This window comes from Corythoichthys intestinalis, chromosome 7, assembly GCF_030265065.1.
Source record: "Corythoichthys intestinalis isolate RoL2023-P3 chromosome 7, ASM3026506v1, whole genome shotgun sequence".
NCBI lineage: Eukaryota > Metazoa > Chordata > Actinopteri > Syngnathiformes > Syngnathidae > Corythoichthys > Corythoichthys intestinalis.
Window position 1 is genome coordinate 5,561,573 of NC_080401.1, and position 21,953 is coordinate 5,583,525.

The 21,953-nt window shown below is 36.7% G+C and overlaps 3 protein-coding genes across 3 annotated transcripts in view; 2 read left to right on the forward strand and 1 right to left on the reverse strand.

Annotated features, from left to right (window-relative positions):
* gmds (GDP-mannose 4,6-dehydratase) overlaps positions 1–21,953 on the forward strand; it is a 266,812-nt gene that overhangs the window by 201,181 nt on the left and 43,678 nt on the right. The gene's annotated exons all lie outside the window — the stretch shown is intronic.
* Positions 16,755–17,992, reverse strand: LOC130918605 (FAS-associated death domain protein-like). The gene is made up of 2 exons (XM_057840442.1): positions 17,862–17,992; positions 16,755–17,210 (listed from the first exon to the last, which is right to left on the reverse strand). The coding sequence occupies exons 1-2, from the start codon at positions 17,869–17,871 to the stop codon at positions 16,936–16,938; spliced, it is 285 nt and encodes a 94-aa protein (XP_057696425.1). The 5' UTR covers positions 17,872–17,992; the 3' UTR covers positions 16,755–16,935.
* On the forward strand, positions 20,745–21,883 carry LOC130918606 (FAS-associated death domain protein-like). Its single transcript, XM_057840443.1, has 2 exons — positions 20,745–20,875; positions 21,528–21,883. Exons 1-2 carry the CDS (start codon positions 20,866–20,868, stop codon positions 21,800–21,802), a joined length of 285 nt encoding a protein of 94 aa, XP_057696426.1. The 5' UTR covers positions 20,745–20,865; the 3' UTR covers positions 21,803–21,883.

The window sequence follows — 21,953 nt, forward strand, 5'->3', positions numbered from 1 at the left end:
AAATCAGAAGAATTAACTTGTACTTCCTTTTTGTGCAACCGAATTGAGGCATAATATATCTTGGATAACCCATATTTACAGACCATATCCCTGATCCTGGTTTTTGTGTACTGATGAAGGTACTGATCAGACTTCTGATTACACCAGTACAGATTTCATTATGTGCCCATTTTCTCGTCATGTGCATTGCATAAAAAGACCACTTTCAAGTAATGAAATGCTAGTTCACGCAACATTTGTTAAAAATGAACATGAATTCTTTTTCTGGAAGCCACAGAAACCCAAAATAGCTGCAGACATTTGCAGTGAATGAAATGGTTGGTTTTCAATGCATGAGGTCAATGTAGATCTCTGATACTCACCATAAATGTGACCCTTTGCACCACTAAATGCTGGGTGTAACAAAGACACACCAAAACAATGATACAAAGAGACCAGCAGTGTTTTAAACATGTTCAACTATGTTTTTGTGCAAGTGGTCAATGAGATCATTGAACTGTGTCAAGGGGCACTAAATAAGCGATGAAGGTGAAGAAAGGGGGTATCTGGTGTGGGTAAGAAGATGGGGAGTTTCCGGCAGACACCACTCCCGCGACATGCGTGAACTGATGTGAATCTAGGTGACAGGAGGCTTTAACCCCTGGAAAGGATATGTAAGCAAATAAGGACAGAGATGGTTGAAAAATGGGATTGACCCCTAACCTGCAGTCTGTAATGTGATCCTGGTATCTTTATTATAGTGAAGGGGGTGGTGGAGTTCATTGAGTAAAGGGAAGGTAGTAGCAACGTCATGCTGCTGATTAGAACTTCCTGAACTTCAATGACAGCGCTATGCTCACATGCACACACGCTCTTGTAGAAACAGAGATACAAAAGTTGTAATTTTGATGCTAGCTAGAACATAATGAAGGAGCAAGAGTGTTACAATTCTTGCAGTTAGACTACTGTTGAATAGGGTTGATACAAATGATTATTTTGATAGTCGACTAATCACCGATTTTTGCAATCAGTCGACTGATAAGATAATCTATGAACCACTTTATTTACAGTGGCACTGAAGTCATATTTACGAACGAAAAGGGCAGACACTTGCCTAATAAGGCAAGCTGTGACGTAAAACCATGCCCAATTTCAAAACCTACCGTTTACAGAACAATATAACTTGCATATTTGATTGCAATAAAAATACACAAATAACACATTTCCACCAGAGCACACCCATTTGACTTATCTTATGCATGAAACAGTTAAAATTATTATTATTTTTTTTTTTTTTTTTTTTTTTTTTTACTAAACAATGAATTGACTATAAAAACAGTCGATTAATTTGATGACCAATAATTTGTCAATTAGTAGTTGGGGCATTCCTGCTCTGAAGTAGGAATTCAATCAAGAGGCTGAACAACAATTGCATTGGACACATCGTTACTGGATGAGTGCTATTGCAAAACTGCACAGGGTTTACATTTAGTTTGTTTCCTGATGGGTCTGATTTCCTTATGATTTTAGTTCCTGTCTTGTCTGATACAATTTTCATATCCACCTGTCCTCATTAAGCCTTACCTTGTGTTGACCAATCAGCTTCCCCCAGCCACCCATGCCCAGTCTAGGTGTTCCTTGTTGTCCCGATTATTCGTTTGAAATCACTTCCCTGTTTTCTCTCAGTCGCTGTCGGTTCATTGTTGCTGTTACAATGTGTTTTAACTGATTCCTGTCATTGTAAGACCCCCCACCCCCAATTTCTCTGACAAGCCACATTAATGCCCTTAAGATGCCTGTGCTATCAAGAGTGGTGAGTTGTCGTGAGCTCTGTCTGGCTTATGAAATATTGGTAACACTTCACAATAATACAATTAACTAATGTTAATAAGGGAACCTAATTAAAATTAGTTAATGCATTTTTAGACAATAACTAATGTTTAAATAACATTACAATAATTAATATAATTGCTTATCTAACATTTATTAATATATTAATTAACATGAGTTAATGCATTAGCTAATGCATTAGTTAATGCATAAACAGACAGTAACTAATGGTTTGGTGAAATTAAAAAAAATATACAGAGGCCTATATAGGGTTTAGGGTTAGGTTTTGTTAACTTAGCATTTATAATTTCTTAGTTAAGGGACACATGTGCTACACTTTACAATAAGGGTACAAAAAACATTCGGTAATGGGTAATTAAGGTAAGCAATTATATGAATTATTGTAATGTTACTTAAACATTAGTGATTGTCCTAAAATGCATTAACTAATGCATTAACTCATGTTAATGAATATATTGATAAATGTTAGATAAGGGATTAAATGAATTATTTTCATGTTACGTGAACATGTGTTAATGTCTAAAAATGCATTAACTAATGTTAATTAAGGGACCCTTATTGTAAAGTGTTACCGAAATATTTTAATGCCAAATTTGATAAGCATATTTCAACATTTATATGGAACTGCTCACCTATATAGGGGAGAACCTATTTGGAAAGGACCAAATCTACAGGTATATATATAGTGATTAAGGGTGTAACGGTACACGTATTTGTATTGAACCGTTTCGGTACGGGGTGCTCGGTTCGGAACGGAGGCGTACCAAACGAGTTTCTGACGTAATGTAACCCTTACTTTTCGAGGCTGTGAGTCGATCGGCTTACAGTTTCTTTGTGTAGATTATATTTACTCCGTCTTCTCTACTATAATGAGGAGCAACACGGTAGGACGTTATATAACCCAGAAACGTCAACGGCGCGACACCGTGGCCGCCGCGAGAACGCAGTGAAACGCGGACGTTAAAGTCAATCAGCCAATGCACACCAGTCGCAGTGTCACCGCGTGTTAGACGCGTCCCAGAAGTGGCTCAACACGACGCACGCGAAAAGAACGGCAGAGTTTATTATTTGACGTGAGACGTGACCCTCCTGTGTCAAAACTACTACCGGTAGCTAGGATCGGGCAGACCGGAAGTCACTCGTGTAAAAATACGTTGGATCCGGTCGATTTTCAAACTCATATGCAATCGTAACCCACTTTTTGAGTCCATCAGATCTCTTGAGTGGTAGATCGGGGCACAGTTGACTTGTAAGAACTAATATTCACATAGGAACTAAAGTTATACAACATAAAATATACAATATAAATGAATACTACATTACATTTGTAAAATATAAACACATAATATAATGAATAATAGCCCATTTAAATAAAATAAATTCAAATGAGCTAAAACACCTTTAATTAAATAATAAGAATATCAGATCCTGCTTACACAATTAAATTTATTAATTTCTGTGTGGCGTTTTAACTTGAGAAAATCCACCAATAAAGCTTTTGAAAACTCTTCATAAGAAAAAAATAATAATTCATTGAGGCATTTCGTTTGTAAAATACATGTTAAAATCTTTGTCATTGGGATTGCTTTTCTCTTTAGCACAGGACTTCTTTTTTCTTCTTTCTTTCAGAAAGAAAGCTGACCAGTACGCGAGGTCTGAAAGGCAAATTGTTGTTGGATTATTATCTTTAAATACCCGCTACTTTTTGAGCAGAATTCTAGCTTTGTATAGGCTAATGTTCCTATTGTTGAAAGCACAAAAGTGTGTAATAATCAACTAGCATATTTATATTTTGCATTTTGTTTTCTTACTGTACCGAAAATGAACCGAACCGTGACCTCAAAACCAAGGTACGTACCGAACTGAGATTTTTGTGTATCGTTACACCCCTAATAGTGATCCCTCGCGACTTCGTGGTTCACGTATCACTGATTCAGTGCATCACAGGATTTTTAAAAGTGTTCATAAAAAAAATAAAAATGTAAATATATACGGTTTCATTTTGAGGTGCAGGCGACATTGTTTCGTAGACAGGCAGACATGACTCAGGCCCTTTGTACATACGAGGGGTGTGATTGGTTCCTACTGAGAGGTTGACACATTAGAGCAATTTTAACCTTTTTTGCCATTTAGTTTACCCAAAAATGGAGCAACCTTTCCCCGCTAAATATTTCCTGGACCTCCGAGGTGATAGTCAGCATTACTTTTGACCATTTTACCCGCTTTGAGAATACCCAAAGCTTGCTACAAACCTCCGACACCTCAGAAGGAGTTTTACTTAAAACGGAGCACTCTATCCCCTCCAAACACCTCCTGGACCTTCGAGGTCATTTTCAGTAGCATTTTTTTACCATTTTTACCTACTTCAAGAGCAAGTAAAGCCTGCTGCAAACCTCCATTTCTGGGGAAATTTTAACTCCTATTTTTACTTCTTTTCTTTTTTTTTTTGTTTACCCACAAATGCAGCATCATATCCCTGCTACACGCTCTCTTTGCTCGTGAGTGGACCTACCTAAGTTTCCCCATGCATCACGCAGGTACTGTATTTAAATCATACTCCACGGTTTTTCACTTTTAGCCCAGGGGGTTCTAGTCCCCATTAACCGCAAAAAAAGGAGGGTTCACTGTATTTCCAAATTGGCATATTGGGTTAGTGCAGGGGTGTCCAAACTTTTTGCAAAGGGGGCCAGATTTGGTGTGGTAAAAATGTGGGGGGCCAACCTTGGCTGACGTCCTTTACGCAGAACAATGTATTTAAGCAAATTTTAGCAAGCCATTCTGTGTGTTACATTTGCTTTATTTATTTCTTTAATTAATAACTTAATCTCGCAACTCGCCTTTGTGGTGTTCTCTTTCGACTCTCAGGTTCTTGCGAAATACTTCTGCTGTGAAATTAAGCTAGCTTCAAGTTGCTTGAATTTCTCGCTCCGTATCTTTCCGGTAATCTTGTCGTACATGTCAGCGTGTCTTGTTTGGTAATATCGCCCCACACTGAACTCTTTAAAAACAGCGACTGTCTCTTTGCAAATGAGGCAGATACAGTTGTTGTGTACAGGGCCGGCCCAGGCCATTTGGGGGCCCTAAGCAAAATAATGCAAAGGGGCCCATATTTTTGGCCCACCATTTCGTCACAGTGTACTGTGAAACCCATACATGCGATCCAACCCATACGTCCATATTTTGTAAATTAATCCGATTGTGTTGCACTGCATACTTCAAACTTCTCACCCCAAATGATTGTCAGAACTTACAGTAGATAGCGCCAAACCTTTTTCTAAAAGAGGAAATAAAGAAGTTAAGGAAGGACTTTTATTTTTTTGAGCTTGTAATCAAGTATCAAAACTCACAAAAGTCAAATAAAGCAAACTGTAGTAAACAAAATAGAATATAAACAATTGCCAAATTGGGAGCCCCCTAGTGGTCAGGGGCCCTAAGCAGCTGCATAGTCTGCGTATAGGCTCGGCCGGCCCTGGTTGTGTATTTTAGTGAAGAAATAGTCCAATTTCCACCTATCCTTGAAGCATCGGATGTCGAAGTCAACTTTTTGTTGTTGTTGATTGTTGCCATTTTAGAAAATTGGGAGTAAAGAGTGACACTGTGTATTGTTGCTTAGGGTGCTACTGCCTTTTAGTGGCTAAATGAGGAGCAGCATTTAGTGTGTAAGCTACTCATATGCTGGTAGCAGTACTGCTGACCAATTTATCAAGTCTGTGTGCGGGCCAGACGTTATTGATTTTATGACAGAGGCTGGGGGCCGGATGAAATTTGACCAAGGGCCGCATTTGGCCCCCGGGCCGGACTTTGGACATGTCTGGGTTAGTGCATTTTACCAATCATAACCATGTCACACACTCATTTTGATTTACAATATCTTACAATATCCTTCACAAAATAGATTACTGTAATGACAGAATAGCAGAGATGTATCCTTCTATTCTCTCCACCTTTCCCAGATGTCCTGACTCTGTGTCATTGGAGCATACAGTATGTTATGGTCATGCCCCTTTCTCACAAATTTGTCTTGCTCCATATTTGAATGTACTTATAATTATACAACATATCCCTCAAATTAGATCAATTTTAAACAGGTGAAGTCATAGTTTTGCAAGACTTCGTTCCAGTTTGTTGAATATGTAAAAGAGTTGAATTCCTAATCAATCATTTTAATAGCGTACCGCAAGCAACACGTCACGTAAACTCATTAATATTCATGACATTAGCAACTGTTGCTATGCAGGTCAAGCTCGCGGTTGTCCCTCATGCTAAATGCGTGTAAATAGTGTACGAACAACATGTTTACTGAGCTAAACCTACCAATTCTGTCCGAAAATGCTGTCCCTGGTGCCAAATTCACTGGTAAAGATGTGGAAGAACATACAAATGTTCAGTTAAAGAGATGCTTGAGTATCGAGGGCTGAAAAAGAGTCGACCTGATCCAGAGGTAGCTTTTTTATCGACACCTTTTTCTTGTGTGCATTGCCTTACACCACTGGCAATGGCGTTCTCCAGTTTCAACAAGCTATCATGTACCATCATATGCCCTGTCTTTCATATATATTATATCCTCTGGTTGACTTACGTCTCTGACCGTTCTTGGGGGTAATTTCCATTGCTATTTTTTGTAGCGATTGCAAATGCTACTCAGTGACAGCCAACAAACACTTTTAATTTTTTCATTAATAAATCTTAATTCTATAATCTATCTACACTTCCCCTAGAATAGAATAGAATAGAATAGAATAGAATAGAATAGGTCTTTATTGTCATTGTCAACAACAGAACATTGTGAACAACGAAATTGACAGTAATACACCATTTTAATTTTTTTCAGGTCAGTCATTGTCAGACAGAAGCAGCACGGCAAAACGCCACGCTAAAATATAAGTAAAAATATCAAAATGGCTTACCTCTTTGGGGCAGGCTGTGGAAGGTAATGGATCGGCATTGTCAAGTCTAGGACCATGGCCCCCAACAAAATGTTTACTGCATATGAAGGTGAATGGTTTCACCTTGCTGCCATTAAACTGGGCTTCTGGACATCCGCACATGTAGATCAATTGATCACATTTTTTGAGTTTTTGGCTTCGGGAAACTTATGGAGAAAACATCCTTCATATGTCGTCATGTCTAGAGTCGTTTCTACAAGTTCCATAGCAGCAGTGTTTACTCAGCATGTTCTTTTTTGACATTTTACCGGCAGAAAACAAGCAGTATTAATATGGGTTGTATGCGATGGCGCTTCTATGTTGACTCGCTTCCTGTTTACGATGTTGACATCACGGTCTAAAAATAGCATTGGTGCGGTCCGCTATTGAGTGCCATGTCAAGCTGATCAGTTTGATTTGTCGCTATGCCTTTGTAAATATTTTTTCCTGGCATTAATATTTCCTTGTCCACAAGTTGCAGTCCTGTCAAACGTAAATAGATCTTTTGTTATATTTTTGTTATTTTATGTTATGGGTTGTTTTTTTTTTTTTTTTTTTAATCTAGTTTACCTATTTTTTTGTCCTGAAAAAGGGATTGTGTGTTGGTTTACAGCATGGTGTGTGTGATGTATTTGAAGAGAATTGTGTATTTGTATGTGTTTGTTTTTTTATTAAAAACTCATGAATTAAGCCTCCCCCTCGTTGTCGAAAACTCCTTAAGAAATCGAGGACTCAAGCACAGAGAGCTGAACTGAAAGTGAGAGAAGTGTCTTGAACTTCTTGACTTGAACCGTTTTCGTGGCAGCTTTAGTCTGCCTGTCTGAAAAGGAGAGATTGTAGCGTATTTGTGTGTGTCTGGCAGTCTGGTATTTCCTGAAGGAGTTTCCTCCTACAGAGCGGAACCACCCTGGGCCCCACAGCAATCCATCCGAGTGAACCAGTGCTCTCCTACAAGAGACATGGCAGCGGCATGCAAAATAAAGACGTGTAAATATAAAGGAGCATTGAGAAAGGTGGTTGAGAAATACTGTAGTTACTACTGAGGCAGGAACTACCTGAGCCAAGTCTATGCCTCAGGCTGTCGGCAGCTCGCCAGCGATCTGAAAGCCTGATTGTTGCTGTGGTGCAGATATTTGCTATTATTTGTACTTTTGTTGTCAGTGCTGTGATAGATAGGTGTATCTGCAGCACCTTACAGTAATTTGCTGGCTACAGTCTAACCCTCAGACAGCAAGGGAGCAACAATCACGGGCCAGAATTCCTATGCTATCTCCTAGCTTAACCGGGCGCAGAGCCTGACGAGAGAAACCTGCCAGACAAGGAGGAAAGACAAGGGGTAGAAGGAAAGAGTTACTGACAAGGTGAGGGTGAAAAGGGTGAGTCCTATCAGATTAGGTCTTTGCGCCTGAGTTCCAGCTGCTCTTGGTTAGCAAGACTTTACCGCAGAGCAGCTCAAGGGCTACCTGACTATCATGGGGAGCAAATTGGACAGGAAAGTTATGTCCCTTGACATCAAGTTTTCAGAGACAATAAAGTAGTTTTTATAATGTTACGGTTTTAGCATCTTGCCTACTTTGTAATTTAGAGCTGAAACGAATACTTCAGCAACTCGAGTTTGAAAACTGATCCGCTTATTCGCTTCGTGGAATCGTTTAATTTTTCCAGCTCTAAGCATCACGTTTTGCCCAGACTACTTGTAATGCGGGACAACACGCTGACGTCACGTGTGTTGAGGAAGAACCCCCCCCCAAAAAAAAACCTTACTACGTTGCTAAAAACTACCCCCGCGTGATGCTACGTTGGTTAGCAGGTAGCGTATAATGCGTCTCATAGATATCAAATGTATGGAGAACTTGATACGAAATGACAGACTCGGCAGCGTTAGTAAACAGCCGCCATCTTAAAGCAGTAGACTTCTCAGTGCTAATAAATAAGATTAACATTACTGTCACTCGCTTACATAACGTTAGCCCTGCAAAAGGCTAGGTTTCTATTAATTATGACCACTGTCGATGCGTGGGTAACGTGTCTTACATACAGGTTTTATTTAATCTGTGAAAACATTGCGCTGTAGAGTGATGAGGGTATAAAATAAAACTTAATAATGCTGTCAATTTTAGTGCAGCAGTCATTGCTGGACAAAACACTAAGTAGCACTGGTCCCTAATGTGCTCCAATACAGCAGTTATCATACATTTATTTTGAACACTGCAAAAACTCAAAATCCTATCAGAACTTACATTTTAGACTAACTTAAAACTAGAATTTAAAAATAGCTTGACACAAATAAAAGTTCAATTGAAACACGTGGGTAAAACACCTAACTTTTAAGTAATGTGTGTTATCAAGCGTAATGACATTTTTAAGGTAAGAAGTTTATATATTATATATATATTTTTTAAAGATCTAGAGGTTTTTTTTTAATGAAAGCAGTGAATTAGTCTTTTTTTAAATTGTAGTCACATCTGAGATGCAATTGTTGCCTGTTTTCAAAAATGTACATCGAAAATAAAGACATTGATTGACTGAAAATGGCTCGATATTAGATGAAATGTCTTGTTTTCTCATGTATATTTATAATTGCTCTTTACCTCAAAATATATGTTTTATTTGGTTACTCGATAGAATTTTCAGTCGGTTACTCGATTACTAAAATATTCGATAGCTGCAGCCCTATTATAATTTTATTTTCCTGAAATGCAATGAAGCATCTTAACAGATGATGTACTATAAACAAATCATATCAGAGCTTGATGTTTTCTCATAACCCTTCACTCATAAAAATCAATCTCCACTTTACAACTATAATAGGTTCCAGGTATCTGGGAAAACGAAGCAAAATTTATACAGTAAGTGTGTAGCAATGTAGCAATTTCTGTTTGTTTATTTGGAAGAGCATTGGTGGGGTCAGAGGTTGACGAGAGGGCTTGTTTCACCATTTTTGCTTTTGTTCATCCCAAAGCATATGGTGGGTTGACATCACGACTCTCAAGAAATTCCACGTAAGAAAGACAGTTGGACTTTAGTGAGATAATTTAGGTAATGAGGTTGCAGTTATAAATAACACTCATAAATGTTAAATGAAACATATTATAGATAATTGACTTAATTGCCTGTTTACAAATTGTTTGGTGCCTTGAGTGCCTGGTTATATATTAAGTGATAACTTAAAAAAACATCACTTTTTTACAGAAAAATCTATTTTGGTTTGATTATATGTAGGTTAAAGCGCAATTTCTGACTTATTATAATAGGTAAGTTCTAAAAAAAAATGTTGCATGCTCGCCAGTGCCTCACTGTGCCCTAGTATTGTATTAGATCTAGTGATGTCGCTGATTCATGCACATGTTCATAAACCAGTGGATGGTGCTGCTGCCATGGAAGACGCTACCAGGCCCACTGAGAGCAAGGTTCAGTATCCTGTACAAGGGCACTTCTACAGTGGACAGCTGGGGTTCGAACCATTGACCCTTCAAGAAAAAAACTGCAATTAAAATCTACGTAAGGCAATATGCAATGGTATGAAAAACTTTGGGCACCCATGTAAATTTCCAAATGTTTCATTCATAAATCATTGGTTATTTGAATGAGCAATTTCAGTTAAATATACAGTATTATATATCCGACAAACAGAGTAATATTTGAGAAGCGAAAAAGTAAATAGGAGTGTGGAATAATTGTTTAAACAAAAGACCCCAGAGATAAATTTGGGCAGCCTTGTCATTTTTTGATTTGAATACCTTTAGCACTAGTTATTGAAACACAAATTTTGTTTGGTAAGGTCATTGGCTCTGTGTAATTAGATCCAATTATGAGAAAAAATGTTCAAGGTGGCTGTTTGCCAATGTTTCTCATCAACAATAGAGAGAAGGACAATGCGGTTATCTTCACTCAGGAATGTGGGCGTTGATTTATGATGATTTATGACCCTACCTTTGACCTTTGATTGACAGGTTGACCTTTTAACCTTTGATTGATGGGTTGACCTTTGACCCCCACCTGTCACCCCCCTCAATTAAGGGATTACCCGATGTTGCCCTTTGACCTGTACCTGTAGGGAAACAAGGAGGGGTTATGGGAAAGTGTGGGTGAGAAGGGACCTGTGTCCAGGCATGTCCGGATGTCTGGTGAAAGCGATGTGCCCTTTGACCCGTACCTGTTGGGAAACAAGGGGGGTTATGGGAAAGTGTGGGTGAGAAGGGGGAACGTGTCCAGGCATGTCCAGGCATGTCTGAACAAAACCCCTAAGAACCATGGGATTTGGGTGGGTGTGGTCTGCGTGTAGGCTAGTTTTGTAGCATTGTTAAGTGAGCATTTTGGTGGGGTCTGCGTGTAGGCTAGTTTTGTAGCAATGCTAAGTGAACATTTTTTCGATGAGTAGCAACGAGGTAAGATCAACCATGATCAACGAGACGTGTGTAAGCATTAGCAGCGGTTCATTTTCAAGCATTTGTGAAACTACAGTTGTTCTATTCAAGTAACTTCCTTCCGTTTACTCCAAAGTACAGCATCTTTCGAGTCTGAAGCTTGCTTGAACATTTCACCACAGATACTGCAGACAGAGCATCGACTTCAGCCCTAGTCAGCTTTTTGCTGCAACTATAGGTTGGTACTCATATATACATTTAGGCAAAACATTATGTATTTCAACCGGGTTTAATTCATTCTATTTCACAAAGTTAGCATGCTCTTTATACTTAAAAGTATCCAAATGAGAGTTAGTGACATACCCGTTTTGTTGCTGAAGAGTCTTTTCTCCCCAACTTCTCCCTTGCGATCCCGCAGGCCGACTGATTCGAAACATGTCTCAATACTCGACGCGAAACTCCGCCCTCTTCGATAGCTCCCGCCTACGGCGCAATGAAGCATAGTGTTCTGGTTATTGTGCAGTAGACCTAACATACAGTTTCAGAGATTTGCGCTGGTGAATGGTCCCGAAGTTTAGGTTTGAGTTTTCTTAACAGACTGTAATATATTTGATATAAATAAATACCAAATGCTCCAAAATACTGTAAATAGTGTTCTTATTCTTCAATCAGTTAATATAAACATCTATGATGTGAAAGATGTTATAGAATGTATAAGGTAATAATGTGTAGAACATGAAAAGCATAACATAAAATGCTGAATATGAAAGAGTACTGCATCTGAAGTGTTAGGTAGATATTATGTCAATGTTAATAGTGGTAATTCTTGGGGTTTGGGGATTTACTTCCAACTACAAAACACATTGTCTCTAAACTCTGTATATTTAGACATTTATGGGAATGTAACTTTTTCGTTGTTAGTAAGTTTATAAAGAGATTAGTGAGCGAGATGACTAAAGTTATACACTACATGAGATACTAATTCATTTACTTTTGGGGAGAAGTCATTTGTAACTGTAACTCATTACTTTTTAAAAGTAAAATTAAAAACACTGGTTACAAGTTAACTTTTGTGTTTAAGAACGGCAACTGCCGTCTTACTATTAAAATGAGCAAACATTAGGACGATTTGCATCTCAGTTTCATGACAAACGTATTAGTTGGAGAGTGTTCCATTTAAAAGACCCCCAACTATGACAAAACAAATGGAAACTAACATCCACTTAGAAACTAAAATTACATGACATAAAATGTTGAATATAAAAGAATGCTGCATCTGAAGCGCTGTATAAACAGCCTGTGTTAATACTTGTAATTCAGGGGGTTTGGATGACTTACTTTAAAACGCATTGTTTATAAACTGTATGCATATTTAAACATTTATGGTAATGTAATTATTTTATTGTTAGTATGTTTTTAAAGAGTTTAGTAAGTGAGATGAATAAGTTTATACACACCATGACTTACCAGCTCATTTACTTTTTTGGCAGAAGTAATTTGTAACTGTAACTCATTACTTTTTAAAGTACGATGAACAACAGTGGTTACAAGTTAACGTTTGTGTTTAAGAACGACAACTACCGTCTTACTATTAAGATGAGCAAACATTAGGATGATGTACAACTCAGTTTCATAGCAAACGTATTAGTTCAAGAGTGTTCCACTTAAAAGACCCCTACCATGACAAAAACAAATGGAAACTAATATTCACTTAGAAATTAAAATTACGTGACATAAAATGTTGAAAATTCAGGGGGTTTGGAAGACTTACTTACTTTAACACTGTCTCTAAACTCTGTATATTTAGACATTTATGGGAATGTAACTTTTTCGTTGTTAGTAAGTTTATAAAGAGATTAGTGAGCGAGATGACTAAAGTTATACACTACATGAGATACTAATTCATTTACTTTTGGGGAGAAGTCATTTGTAACTGTAACTCATTACTTTTTAAAAGTAAAATTAAAAAACTGGTTACAAGTTAACTTTTGTGTTTAAGAACGGCAACTGCCGTCTTACTATTAAAATGAGCAAACATTAGGACGATTTGCATCTCAGTTTCGTTAAAATTGTATTAGTGGTAGAGTGTTCTATTTAAAACATCAACTATCACACCAAAAAACAAAATATCGTCTTCTATGTTCAGGGGAGAGAAAAAAAAAAAAAAAAAAAAAAAAGTAACTTTTAGATTTATAGGTCATTGAGATTACAACATCCGCATGTTACTAACATAGATTTCTTACAATATAAAAAAGTAGATGGATATAAGTTAAACAAACTTAATTTTGAATATTAATTGAGTACTTTAATATTATTATAAAAATAAATAACATTATTTCAACAATATATATTGTTCAAAAAACATTATTTGAAAGCACATTATGCTTGGTTGAGATGGAGTCTTTTTGGGCTTGTTAGGGGATAGAGAGGAGCCACAAACGTGTTGATTTTTATGATAGGGATTAGAGAGGGGGGCACACACAGCCCCCAGATGGTTTTCTCAAACAGCCCTGTTTCCAGTTGAAGGTAACGGTACACAAAAACGTACATCAATAATAACAGATTAAGGATTTACTTCAAAACGCAATGTTTATAAACTTTATGCTTAATTAAACATTTATGGTAATGTAATTATTTTATTGTTAGTATGTTTTTAAAGAGTTTAGTAAGCAAGATGAATAAATTATACAGTACATGAGTTACTAACTCATTTACTTTTGGGGAGAAGTCATTTGCAACTGTAACTCATTATTTTTTTAAAGTAAGATTAACAAAGCTGGTTACAAGTTAACTTTATGTGTTTAAGAACGACAACTGCCTTCTTACCATTAAAATGAGCAAACAATAGGTTGGTGTACAACTCAGTTTCATTACAAACATATTAGTTCAAGAGTGTACAATTTAATAAACCGAGTACCATAACAAAAAACAAATAGGAACTAATGTTCACAAAATTACACAACATAGAATATTGAACATAAACAATGCTACATCTGAAGAGTTATATGTTAGTATATTTTTAAAGAATTTAGTAAGCGCAATGAATAAGTTTAAACAGTATCCAGACCAAATGGACAGCCAGCTGAGTTCTACTAGCCATCTCCACCACACTGCTAGTACCTGCAAACACCTACAACGCGATAAAACATACATCTGAAAGTGTCAATTTCAACAAGGGGACAAGGAGAGGTTAAAGGTAGGGGCAAAAAAGCAGGCTTCAAAGCCCCAGACAGTTATGTATTTAAAAATATCTGCAATGATACGATTATCTCGTTATTTCAAAAGATTTCCTGAACATTACTTTAGTACAGTACGCATTTGTTTTGTGCATATATTCATTCATTTCACATTACTTTAGTACAGTACGCATTTGTTTTGTGCATATATTCATTCCTTTCACATCCTGAAGAAATACAGAAATACTGATACAGTTGGTGTACCTTCTCTTACAAAACAAAATCATCTTGTAATTGCATAATAAGTGCTGTTTTGCAAACGTTTTCACTTAAAAAGTGCAACAAGCAACAACTACGGTACCTCGAAAAGCATACTGTACATATCTGAACAATGATGAGGGAATATGTTGGACCATTTTTAACCATCTGTCCTTTTGTATTCCAAAAGCTACCACTATGTACATACACTTATCTCATACCTGAGTCAATCCAAGTGAACCAAATAAATATTCAAAACAGTATATGTAGCGTTACCAAGTTTGATAAAAAAAACATTCAAATAAGAGTTAGGTAGTTACATACCGGCGTTGTCAATGGCCATACGTGTACACAGTTTGAAGATGAGTCACCTTTCTCATTGGTACGATTTATTCAAAAATAATTCTAAAAACACTTTAGCCATAAAACTATTCATTTAACTTTCTGCTCATAATACAATTCAATGTAATTGAGGTGGCACTGTCATGACTGAATGTCTGACTGTCATGCATCATTGTGTAAGGTTTGCTTGTTCCTCCTCCTTCCTGTGTGGGGTTTACGACGGGTACTCAAGTTTCCTCCCACATTCCAAAAGCATGCATGTTAGGAGTATTTAACGCATCAAATTGGTCACATAATTTTTGGGGCTATCCGGAAATTAGTCTGGTAACCCTTCCATTTTGGAAGGATCTTTGTGTTTGAGGCATGCTCGTAAAGCCTCCTATTTTTACCCATTACATACTTTCCTGAAGACTTAAACATTGGCATTATTTTTTTTCTTCCTCAAAACCCCTGTTTTTTTTTTTTTTAATAAGAGCAACTTTATGTATCTTTTAATAAATTATAATAAAATGTATCCACACCATTTAGCAGTCTAAATTCGTCTTTTGAAAACCTCAGCTGTACACTCGCTGATGTCAGGCTTGTACAGAGTATTGTTTTCTTACACGCACAATTTATAAACCTGAATTACTTTTTTGCATGACCACAATAAGTAGGTAAACTGTACAGTTAATTGAATGATACATACTTTAAAAATGACCTGAAGAACCTTTATCAACATGGATTTTTCTTTAGAAACTCGGTAGCTAGGTTCCTGAAGGCATAAAAGATGTACTTTTCTCCAACAAAAGCTTTTGTTTTTTTAGTTCGAGTAATTACAGATATTTTTAATATGTCATAAAAACACGAAATACGACAATAAATACAACCAAGTCACTTTCGTGTTATGTAAGAATTTCAGTCCCAGTACTTGTATTTATTTATTTTTTTGTATGGTGTACATTTAAAGAGAATCACCTGAAAATATGTCTATTATACGGTAGCAGCTTTCTGTGATAATGTCATACCTGAAGTCAAATTATAGCCCAAATATTTCACGCCTGATATATTACATTGTTTCTTTTTTTTTTTTTTTTTTTTATTTAATTATTTCAATGATTAATTATTTTTAATTAGGTGGCTGAGTGGTTAGCACGTCTGCTTCACAGTTCTGAGATCAAGGGTACAATCTCAGAGCTCCGGCCATCCTGTGTGGAGTTTGCATGTTAGCCCCGTGCCTACGTGGGTTTTTCTCCGGGGACTCCGATTTCCCCCCACATTCCAAAAACACGCGTGGTAGGCTGATGGAACACTCTAAATTGTCCATAGGTATGAGTGTATACGTGAATGGTTGTACGGGTCATTGTGGCCTGCGATTGGCTGGCAACCGATTCAGGCTGTACGCCACCTACTGTCCGTAGTAAGCCAGGATAGGCTCCAGCATAACCGCGACCCTTGTGAGGATAAGCAGCATTGAAAAGGAATGAATGTATTTTTAATTATTTTCATGATTAATTATTTTATGAACTTATTTTAAATCATTAATTTTTATTTAAAAAATGTTTAATGACTCATTATATTAATATTTTAAATGATCAATTAATTTGTATTTCTATTTATTTATTCTATGATTATTTCAATTATTTTAATGATTTGTTTTAATTATTTTAAAAATTATTTCTATTAAATTGTGATTTAAAATTTCATTTTCGGATTCCTTATTTCAGCAGGTGGAACGAGCTGTAAGGTCTGAGTTACGTCGACGTCTGTTTGCCAGAAGTGGGTAGGGTAGCCAAAAATTTTACTCAAGTAAAAGTAGCGGTACTTCAAAATATTATTACTCAGGTAAAAGTAGTCGTCCAAAAAAATAAATAAATAAAATATACTCAAGTACAAGTAAAAAAGAATTTTATTTACCGGGCAAATACTGTAAATAAATTGGTCTTTCCAACCATCTCAGATTGTGTTATGCGCACCTATATCTTAATACATATTCTAAATGACCACAAATCTGCTGCATTATATACATGGGTTAAATATTAATATGTCATTGGTTCTCTATTGAGGTATCATCCAGGCATCCTCCACTTTATCAGCTGTGAGATTTTGGTGGCATGCCCTGAGAGCCCTAACTAAGTCTTTAACGCAGACTTCGGATCCACGATTCTTGCGCCATTCCTTCAGCAGCTCTCTGGCAGTCTCGTCCAAATCGTTCGGATGTCTCGTTGAGACGGAATCCAGTTTAGTTTCGGTCAGACCCAGCTGTCGTCCTAATCTACGCCAGTTACGACCCAAGTTTTCAGCAATCACATTTGCGGCAATGTCCAGCTTGGCTAAAAGGGAATAGGAAGAGAAAAAGGGGAAAATACTTTATTCATTCAATTTGTGGTTTATAGTCCTGCGCGGCTTATTTCTGGATTTTTACAGGCCATTGAGCTGCAAGTGTTTTAGTGTAGTAGTATGTGGACACCACATTCCGAAAATTATGGTAATTTGTAGGTATTGAGATTGTCAATTCAACGTTTCTTTGGCATTTTTAATTCCATCAGTTACAAAATTGATCTAAACAGGCTTTTTATTTTTTCCCTAACGTATTCTTTTTTAACATAGTCAAACCTTTTTGGTTACTTTGCATTTTATCAATGTAATATTTAGTAATTTTTCATTTCATTTTGCATGTTCATTTCTAAAATTTTGCATTTATGTGTTAAAAATTTGTTTGTTTTACTTCTTTTTTTTTCTCATTTGAAATAAATCTTTTTCTATTTTGTGTTTAGTCTTTATCAAAAAAGGGGGAAAAAATCTGTACAATGCAAAACAAATTACAGGTAGTCCCCCGGATTACGAACGAGAATTACCGCAGAAATCGGAATTAACCCTTTAGGTGCCCCTAAATACCCCCTAAACCTCAAAATAACTATCCCAAAACATGTATTATACGTCGTAATAATAAAATTAAAGAAAAATAAAATAGGATACTGTACCTGCCATCATTGTTGGGGGATGGTATAAAAAGGTACACTGACGGCTTGTTCACAAGTGGGGACACAAGAGTTCTTGATTCGCTGATGTTTACGGTAGTTTTTTCTTTTCAACCACAGACACACCATAGAACACGTTGACCTGCTAGTGAAGAAACAGGTAAGTCGATGTGACTTATGAATCTTATTTAGAGCTTGGTCGAGCTGCTTATGCTACACCATTGCTTGCTGCATCGCACTCTACATCCTTAGTAGAATACAGAAAACGACCTGATTGGGTGTGCGCTCACTAGAATTACATTTATAAATTTCACCATTTTAATTCAACTTGTAAACAAATTATTATTAGCCATATAGTCCCAAGAATTGTACAACGACGACAGGAAAATCCAAACAACGCACGGAGAAAACAAAACTCACGCATCATGTTATTGAGAAAACAGCTCCACTTATTGGTGAAACAAATATTTGCAAGGAAACTTGGCGAGTGTTAGATTGAGAATAAATTTAGTAAAATACAGAGCTCAGACACACACTGTACACCGACGAGACGTGAGAAAAAAAATACATAAATGAAGCATTATACCCTCTAATGGAGAAAATACTTTCTTCATAATTACTATCTTTTTCTTGACAATTGGACTCAAGTAAAAGTAAAAAGTACAGACTATTAAAACTTTGATTCAAAGTACATTGTTCTCAAAATGTTAATCAAGTAAATTTAACGGTGTACATGTAACGCGTTACTACCCACCTTTGCTGTTTACCCCTAAAAATATTCGACCAATACCGATACAAAGACCAAGACCAATGTCAGTGCGTCCCAGTGAAACACATCCTATTACAATTTGGAACTCATTTCCTAAACCCATCCATACCTGTTCAGACCTTCCCACATTCAAAAAACTGTTAAAAACTTTTAACTTAAAATTTTTAAAGCTTTTAACTTATAATTATTTTCTTTATTGTTTTGTTCTGTTCACTTTGTTTGATGTTTTTGTTTTAACTGTAAAGCGTTTTTGAGCATTGGTAAAAGCGCTCTGCTAATAAAATGTATTATTATCATTATTATATTTGCAAGAGATCCTGGGAGACCAATGATTGCCACCATCGAAGAACACGAAGTACGTTTTCACATATATTAATATGTCTGATTCGAGGTTTGCTTTCTTTTCCTGAAATTCTGTCTGATTCAGAATCTGTTACGTTTGTGATTTTTTTTGTTTTTCTTTTCTTTTCTTTTCTTTCTAACCTGATATTCCGCCCGAATTACAAAACATTGTGGACCAAATAAACATTGAAATGGTATTGGAACAAGATGAGCATATATCAATTGAACCTGATTATCCTTTTTAAGACTTTTAATAGAAGATTATGTAGATTTCTTTAATTCTTTAAATGATGCCTAAGAGAATTGAACCAGCCACACACCTAAAAGACATGAAACACCCCAAAAAAATGAGACACACATGGTTAATAAGGATGCAACAATACTCGGTTTTCTATTGAACCGTTCGATACGCCCGTCTTCGAATCGATACGCAAAATTATTCAATCCAAATGAAACGCTCCCAAAATGTAGTTTTCCGAATTTATATTTGTCGTCTCTCCCGCAAAAATGTCCGGCGCAGCTACACCTTGAAAAAACAAACTCTGCCGCCAGCAGCCTCCCTCTAACTGTCTGTAAGGTGGGAGCTGTGGCGCACGAGAATCATTGCATGTGAGGAAAGACAGAAACTTTAGGGTGAGCTGATATGTTATCCCCACTCGTTCATATTTAAAAAGACTTTTTTTTTTAAGTCTAAAAGACTGTCTTTAAGGATAATGACAACGAACCCCGCCAATATATTGTTGCCGACTTGGCTGCTACGAATAACCTCGCTTTGACAACAGACAGCTTAACATCCTAGGACACAGAGCTCTAACTCACGGTTACATGATGAACAATGAGTGGCAAATTAAAAGCACTGTACTTCAAATTTGTCCTGTTTATGAGAGTCGATTGTCAAATGATGTAGTGCAGTAATGAGCAGACCCGACTTCTGTGGCGTTTGTTAACTATTTTTCATGCCTAACAACACTCGCGCGCACACACTAGATATCAAATAGCAACCTAGATGTGCTTCGTTAGATCCCCCCAAGTCCCATGCCATTGGCTGTGTGACCCCAGAGTGATCATGGGACACATAGTCCATATACTACTGTGATGAATTAAAAAAAACAAAACAAAAAAAACGCCATGACTGAATGGAATTAAGTAGGCCAAATCAATCCATACCGGTGACTATAGACAATGCTGCAAATATTGTTAATTCAGTACGTAACACAGATGGACTGGGACCACAAATAAGATGTTTTGCTCATGTGGTAAACATACCTGCTAAGAGAACAGTAGCAATCAACATTGTGCCCTGCCTCACTTTACAAAGAGTAAAGATTGTCCTCAGCACTTTTATACAAAATTTCTTCAGATCAGTAAGAAGTAAGTACATAAATATTATGCGCTATAATGCATGTTTATATGATGACATTGTTTATATGATGGTGTTGTTATTTTTGCTTGTTAGCAAAATAATTGAAAAGAAATAACACTTGTATTTTTTATGTTGTGTACCTTGTATCAAAATTCATACCGAACCGTGACTTAACTGTATCGTTGGATCCCCAATGGCTAATAATAATTTGTTTACAAGTTGAATTAAAATGGTGAAATTTATAAATGTAATTCTAGTGAGCGCACACCCAATCAGGTCGTTTTCTGTATTCTACTAAGGATGTAGAGTGCGATGCAGCAAGCAATGGTGTAGCATAAGCAGCTCGACCAAGCTCTAAATAAGATTCATAAGTCACATCGACTTACCTGTTTCTTCACTAGCAGGTCAACGTGTTCTATGGTGTGTCTGTGGTTGAAAAGAAAAAACTACCGTAAACATCAGCGAATCAAGAACTCTTGTGTCCCCACTTGTGAACAAGCCGTCAGTGTACCTTTTTATACCATCCCCCAACAATGATGGCAGGTACAGTATCCTATTTTATTTTTCTTTAATTTTATTATTACGACGTATAATACATGTTTTGGGATAGTTATTTTGAGGTTTAGGGGGTATTTAGGGGCACCTAAAGGGTTAATTCCGATTTCTGCGGTAATTCTCGTTCGTAATCCGGGGGACTACCTGTAATTTGTTTTGCATTGTACAGATTTTTTCCCCCTTTTTTGATAAAGACTAAACACAAAATAGAAAAAGATTTATTTCAAATGAGAAAAAAAAAGAAGTAAAACAAACAAATTTTTAACACATAAATGCAAAATTTTAGAAATGAACATGCAAAATGAAATGAAAAATTACTAAATATTACATTGATAAAATGCAAAGTAACCAAAAAGGTTTGACTATGTTAAAAAAGAATACGTTAGGGAAAAAATAAAAAGCCTGTTTAGATCAATTTTGTAACTGATGGAATTAAAAATGCCAAAGAAACGTTGAATTGACAATCTCAATACCTACAAATTACCATAATTTTCGGAATGTGGTGTCCACATACTACTACACTAAAACACTTGCAGCTCAATGGCCTGTAAAAATCCAGAAATAAGCCGCGCAGGACTATAAACCACAAATTGAATGAATAAAGTATTTTCCCCTTTTTCTCTTCCTATTCCCTTTTTAGCCAAGCTGGACATTGCCGCAAATGTGATTGCTGAAAACTTGGGTCGTAACTGGCGTAGATTAGGACGACAGCTGGGTCTGACCGAAACTAAACTGGATTCCGTCTCAACGAGACATCCGAACGATTTGGACGAGACTGCCAGAGAGCTGCTGAAGGAATGGCGCAAGAATCGTGGATCCGAAGTCTGCGTTAAAGACTTAGTTAGGGCTCTCAGGGCATGCCACCAAAATCTCACAGCTGATAAAGTGGAGGATGCCTGGATGATACCTCAATAGAGAACCAATGACATATTAATATTTAACCCATGTATATAATGCAGCAGATTTGTGGTCATTTAGAATATGTATTAAGATATAGGTGCGCATAACACAATCTGAGATGGTTGGAAAGACCAATTTGTTTACAGTATTTGCCCGGTAAATAAAA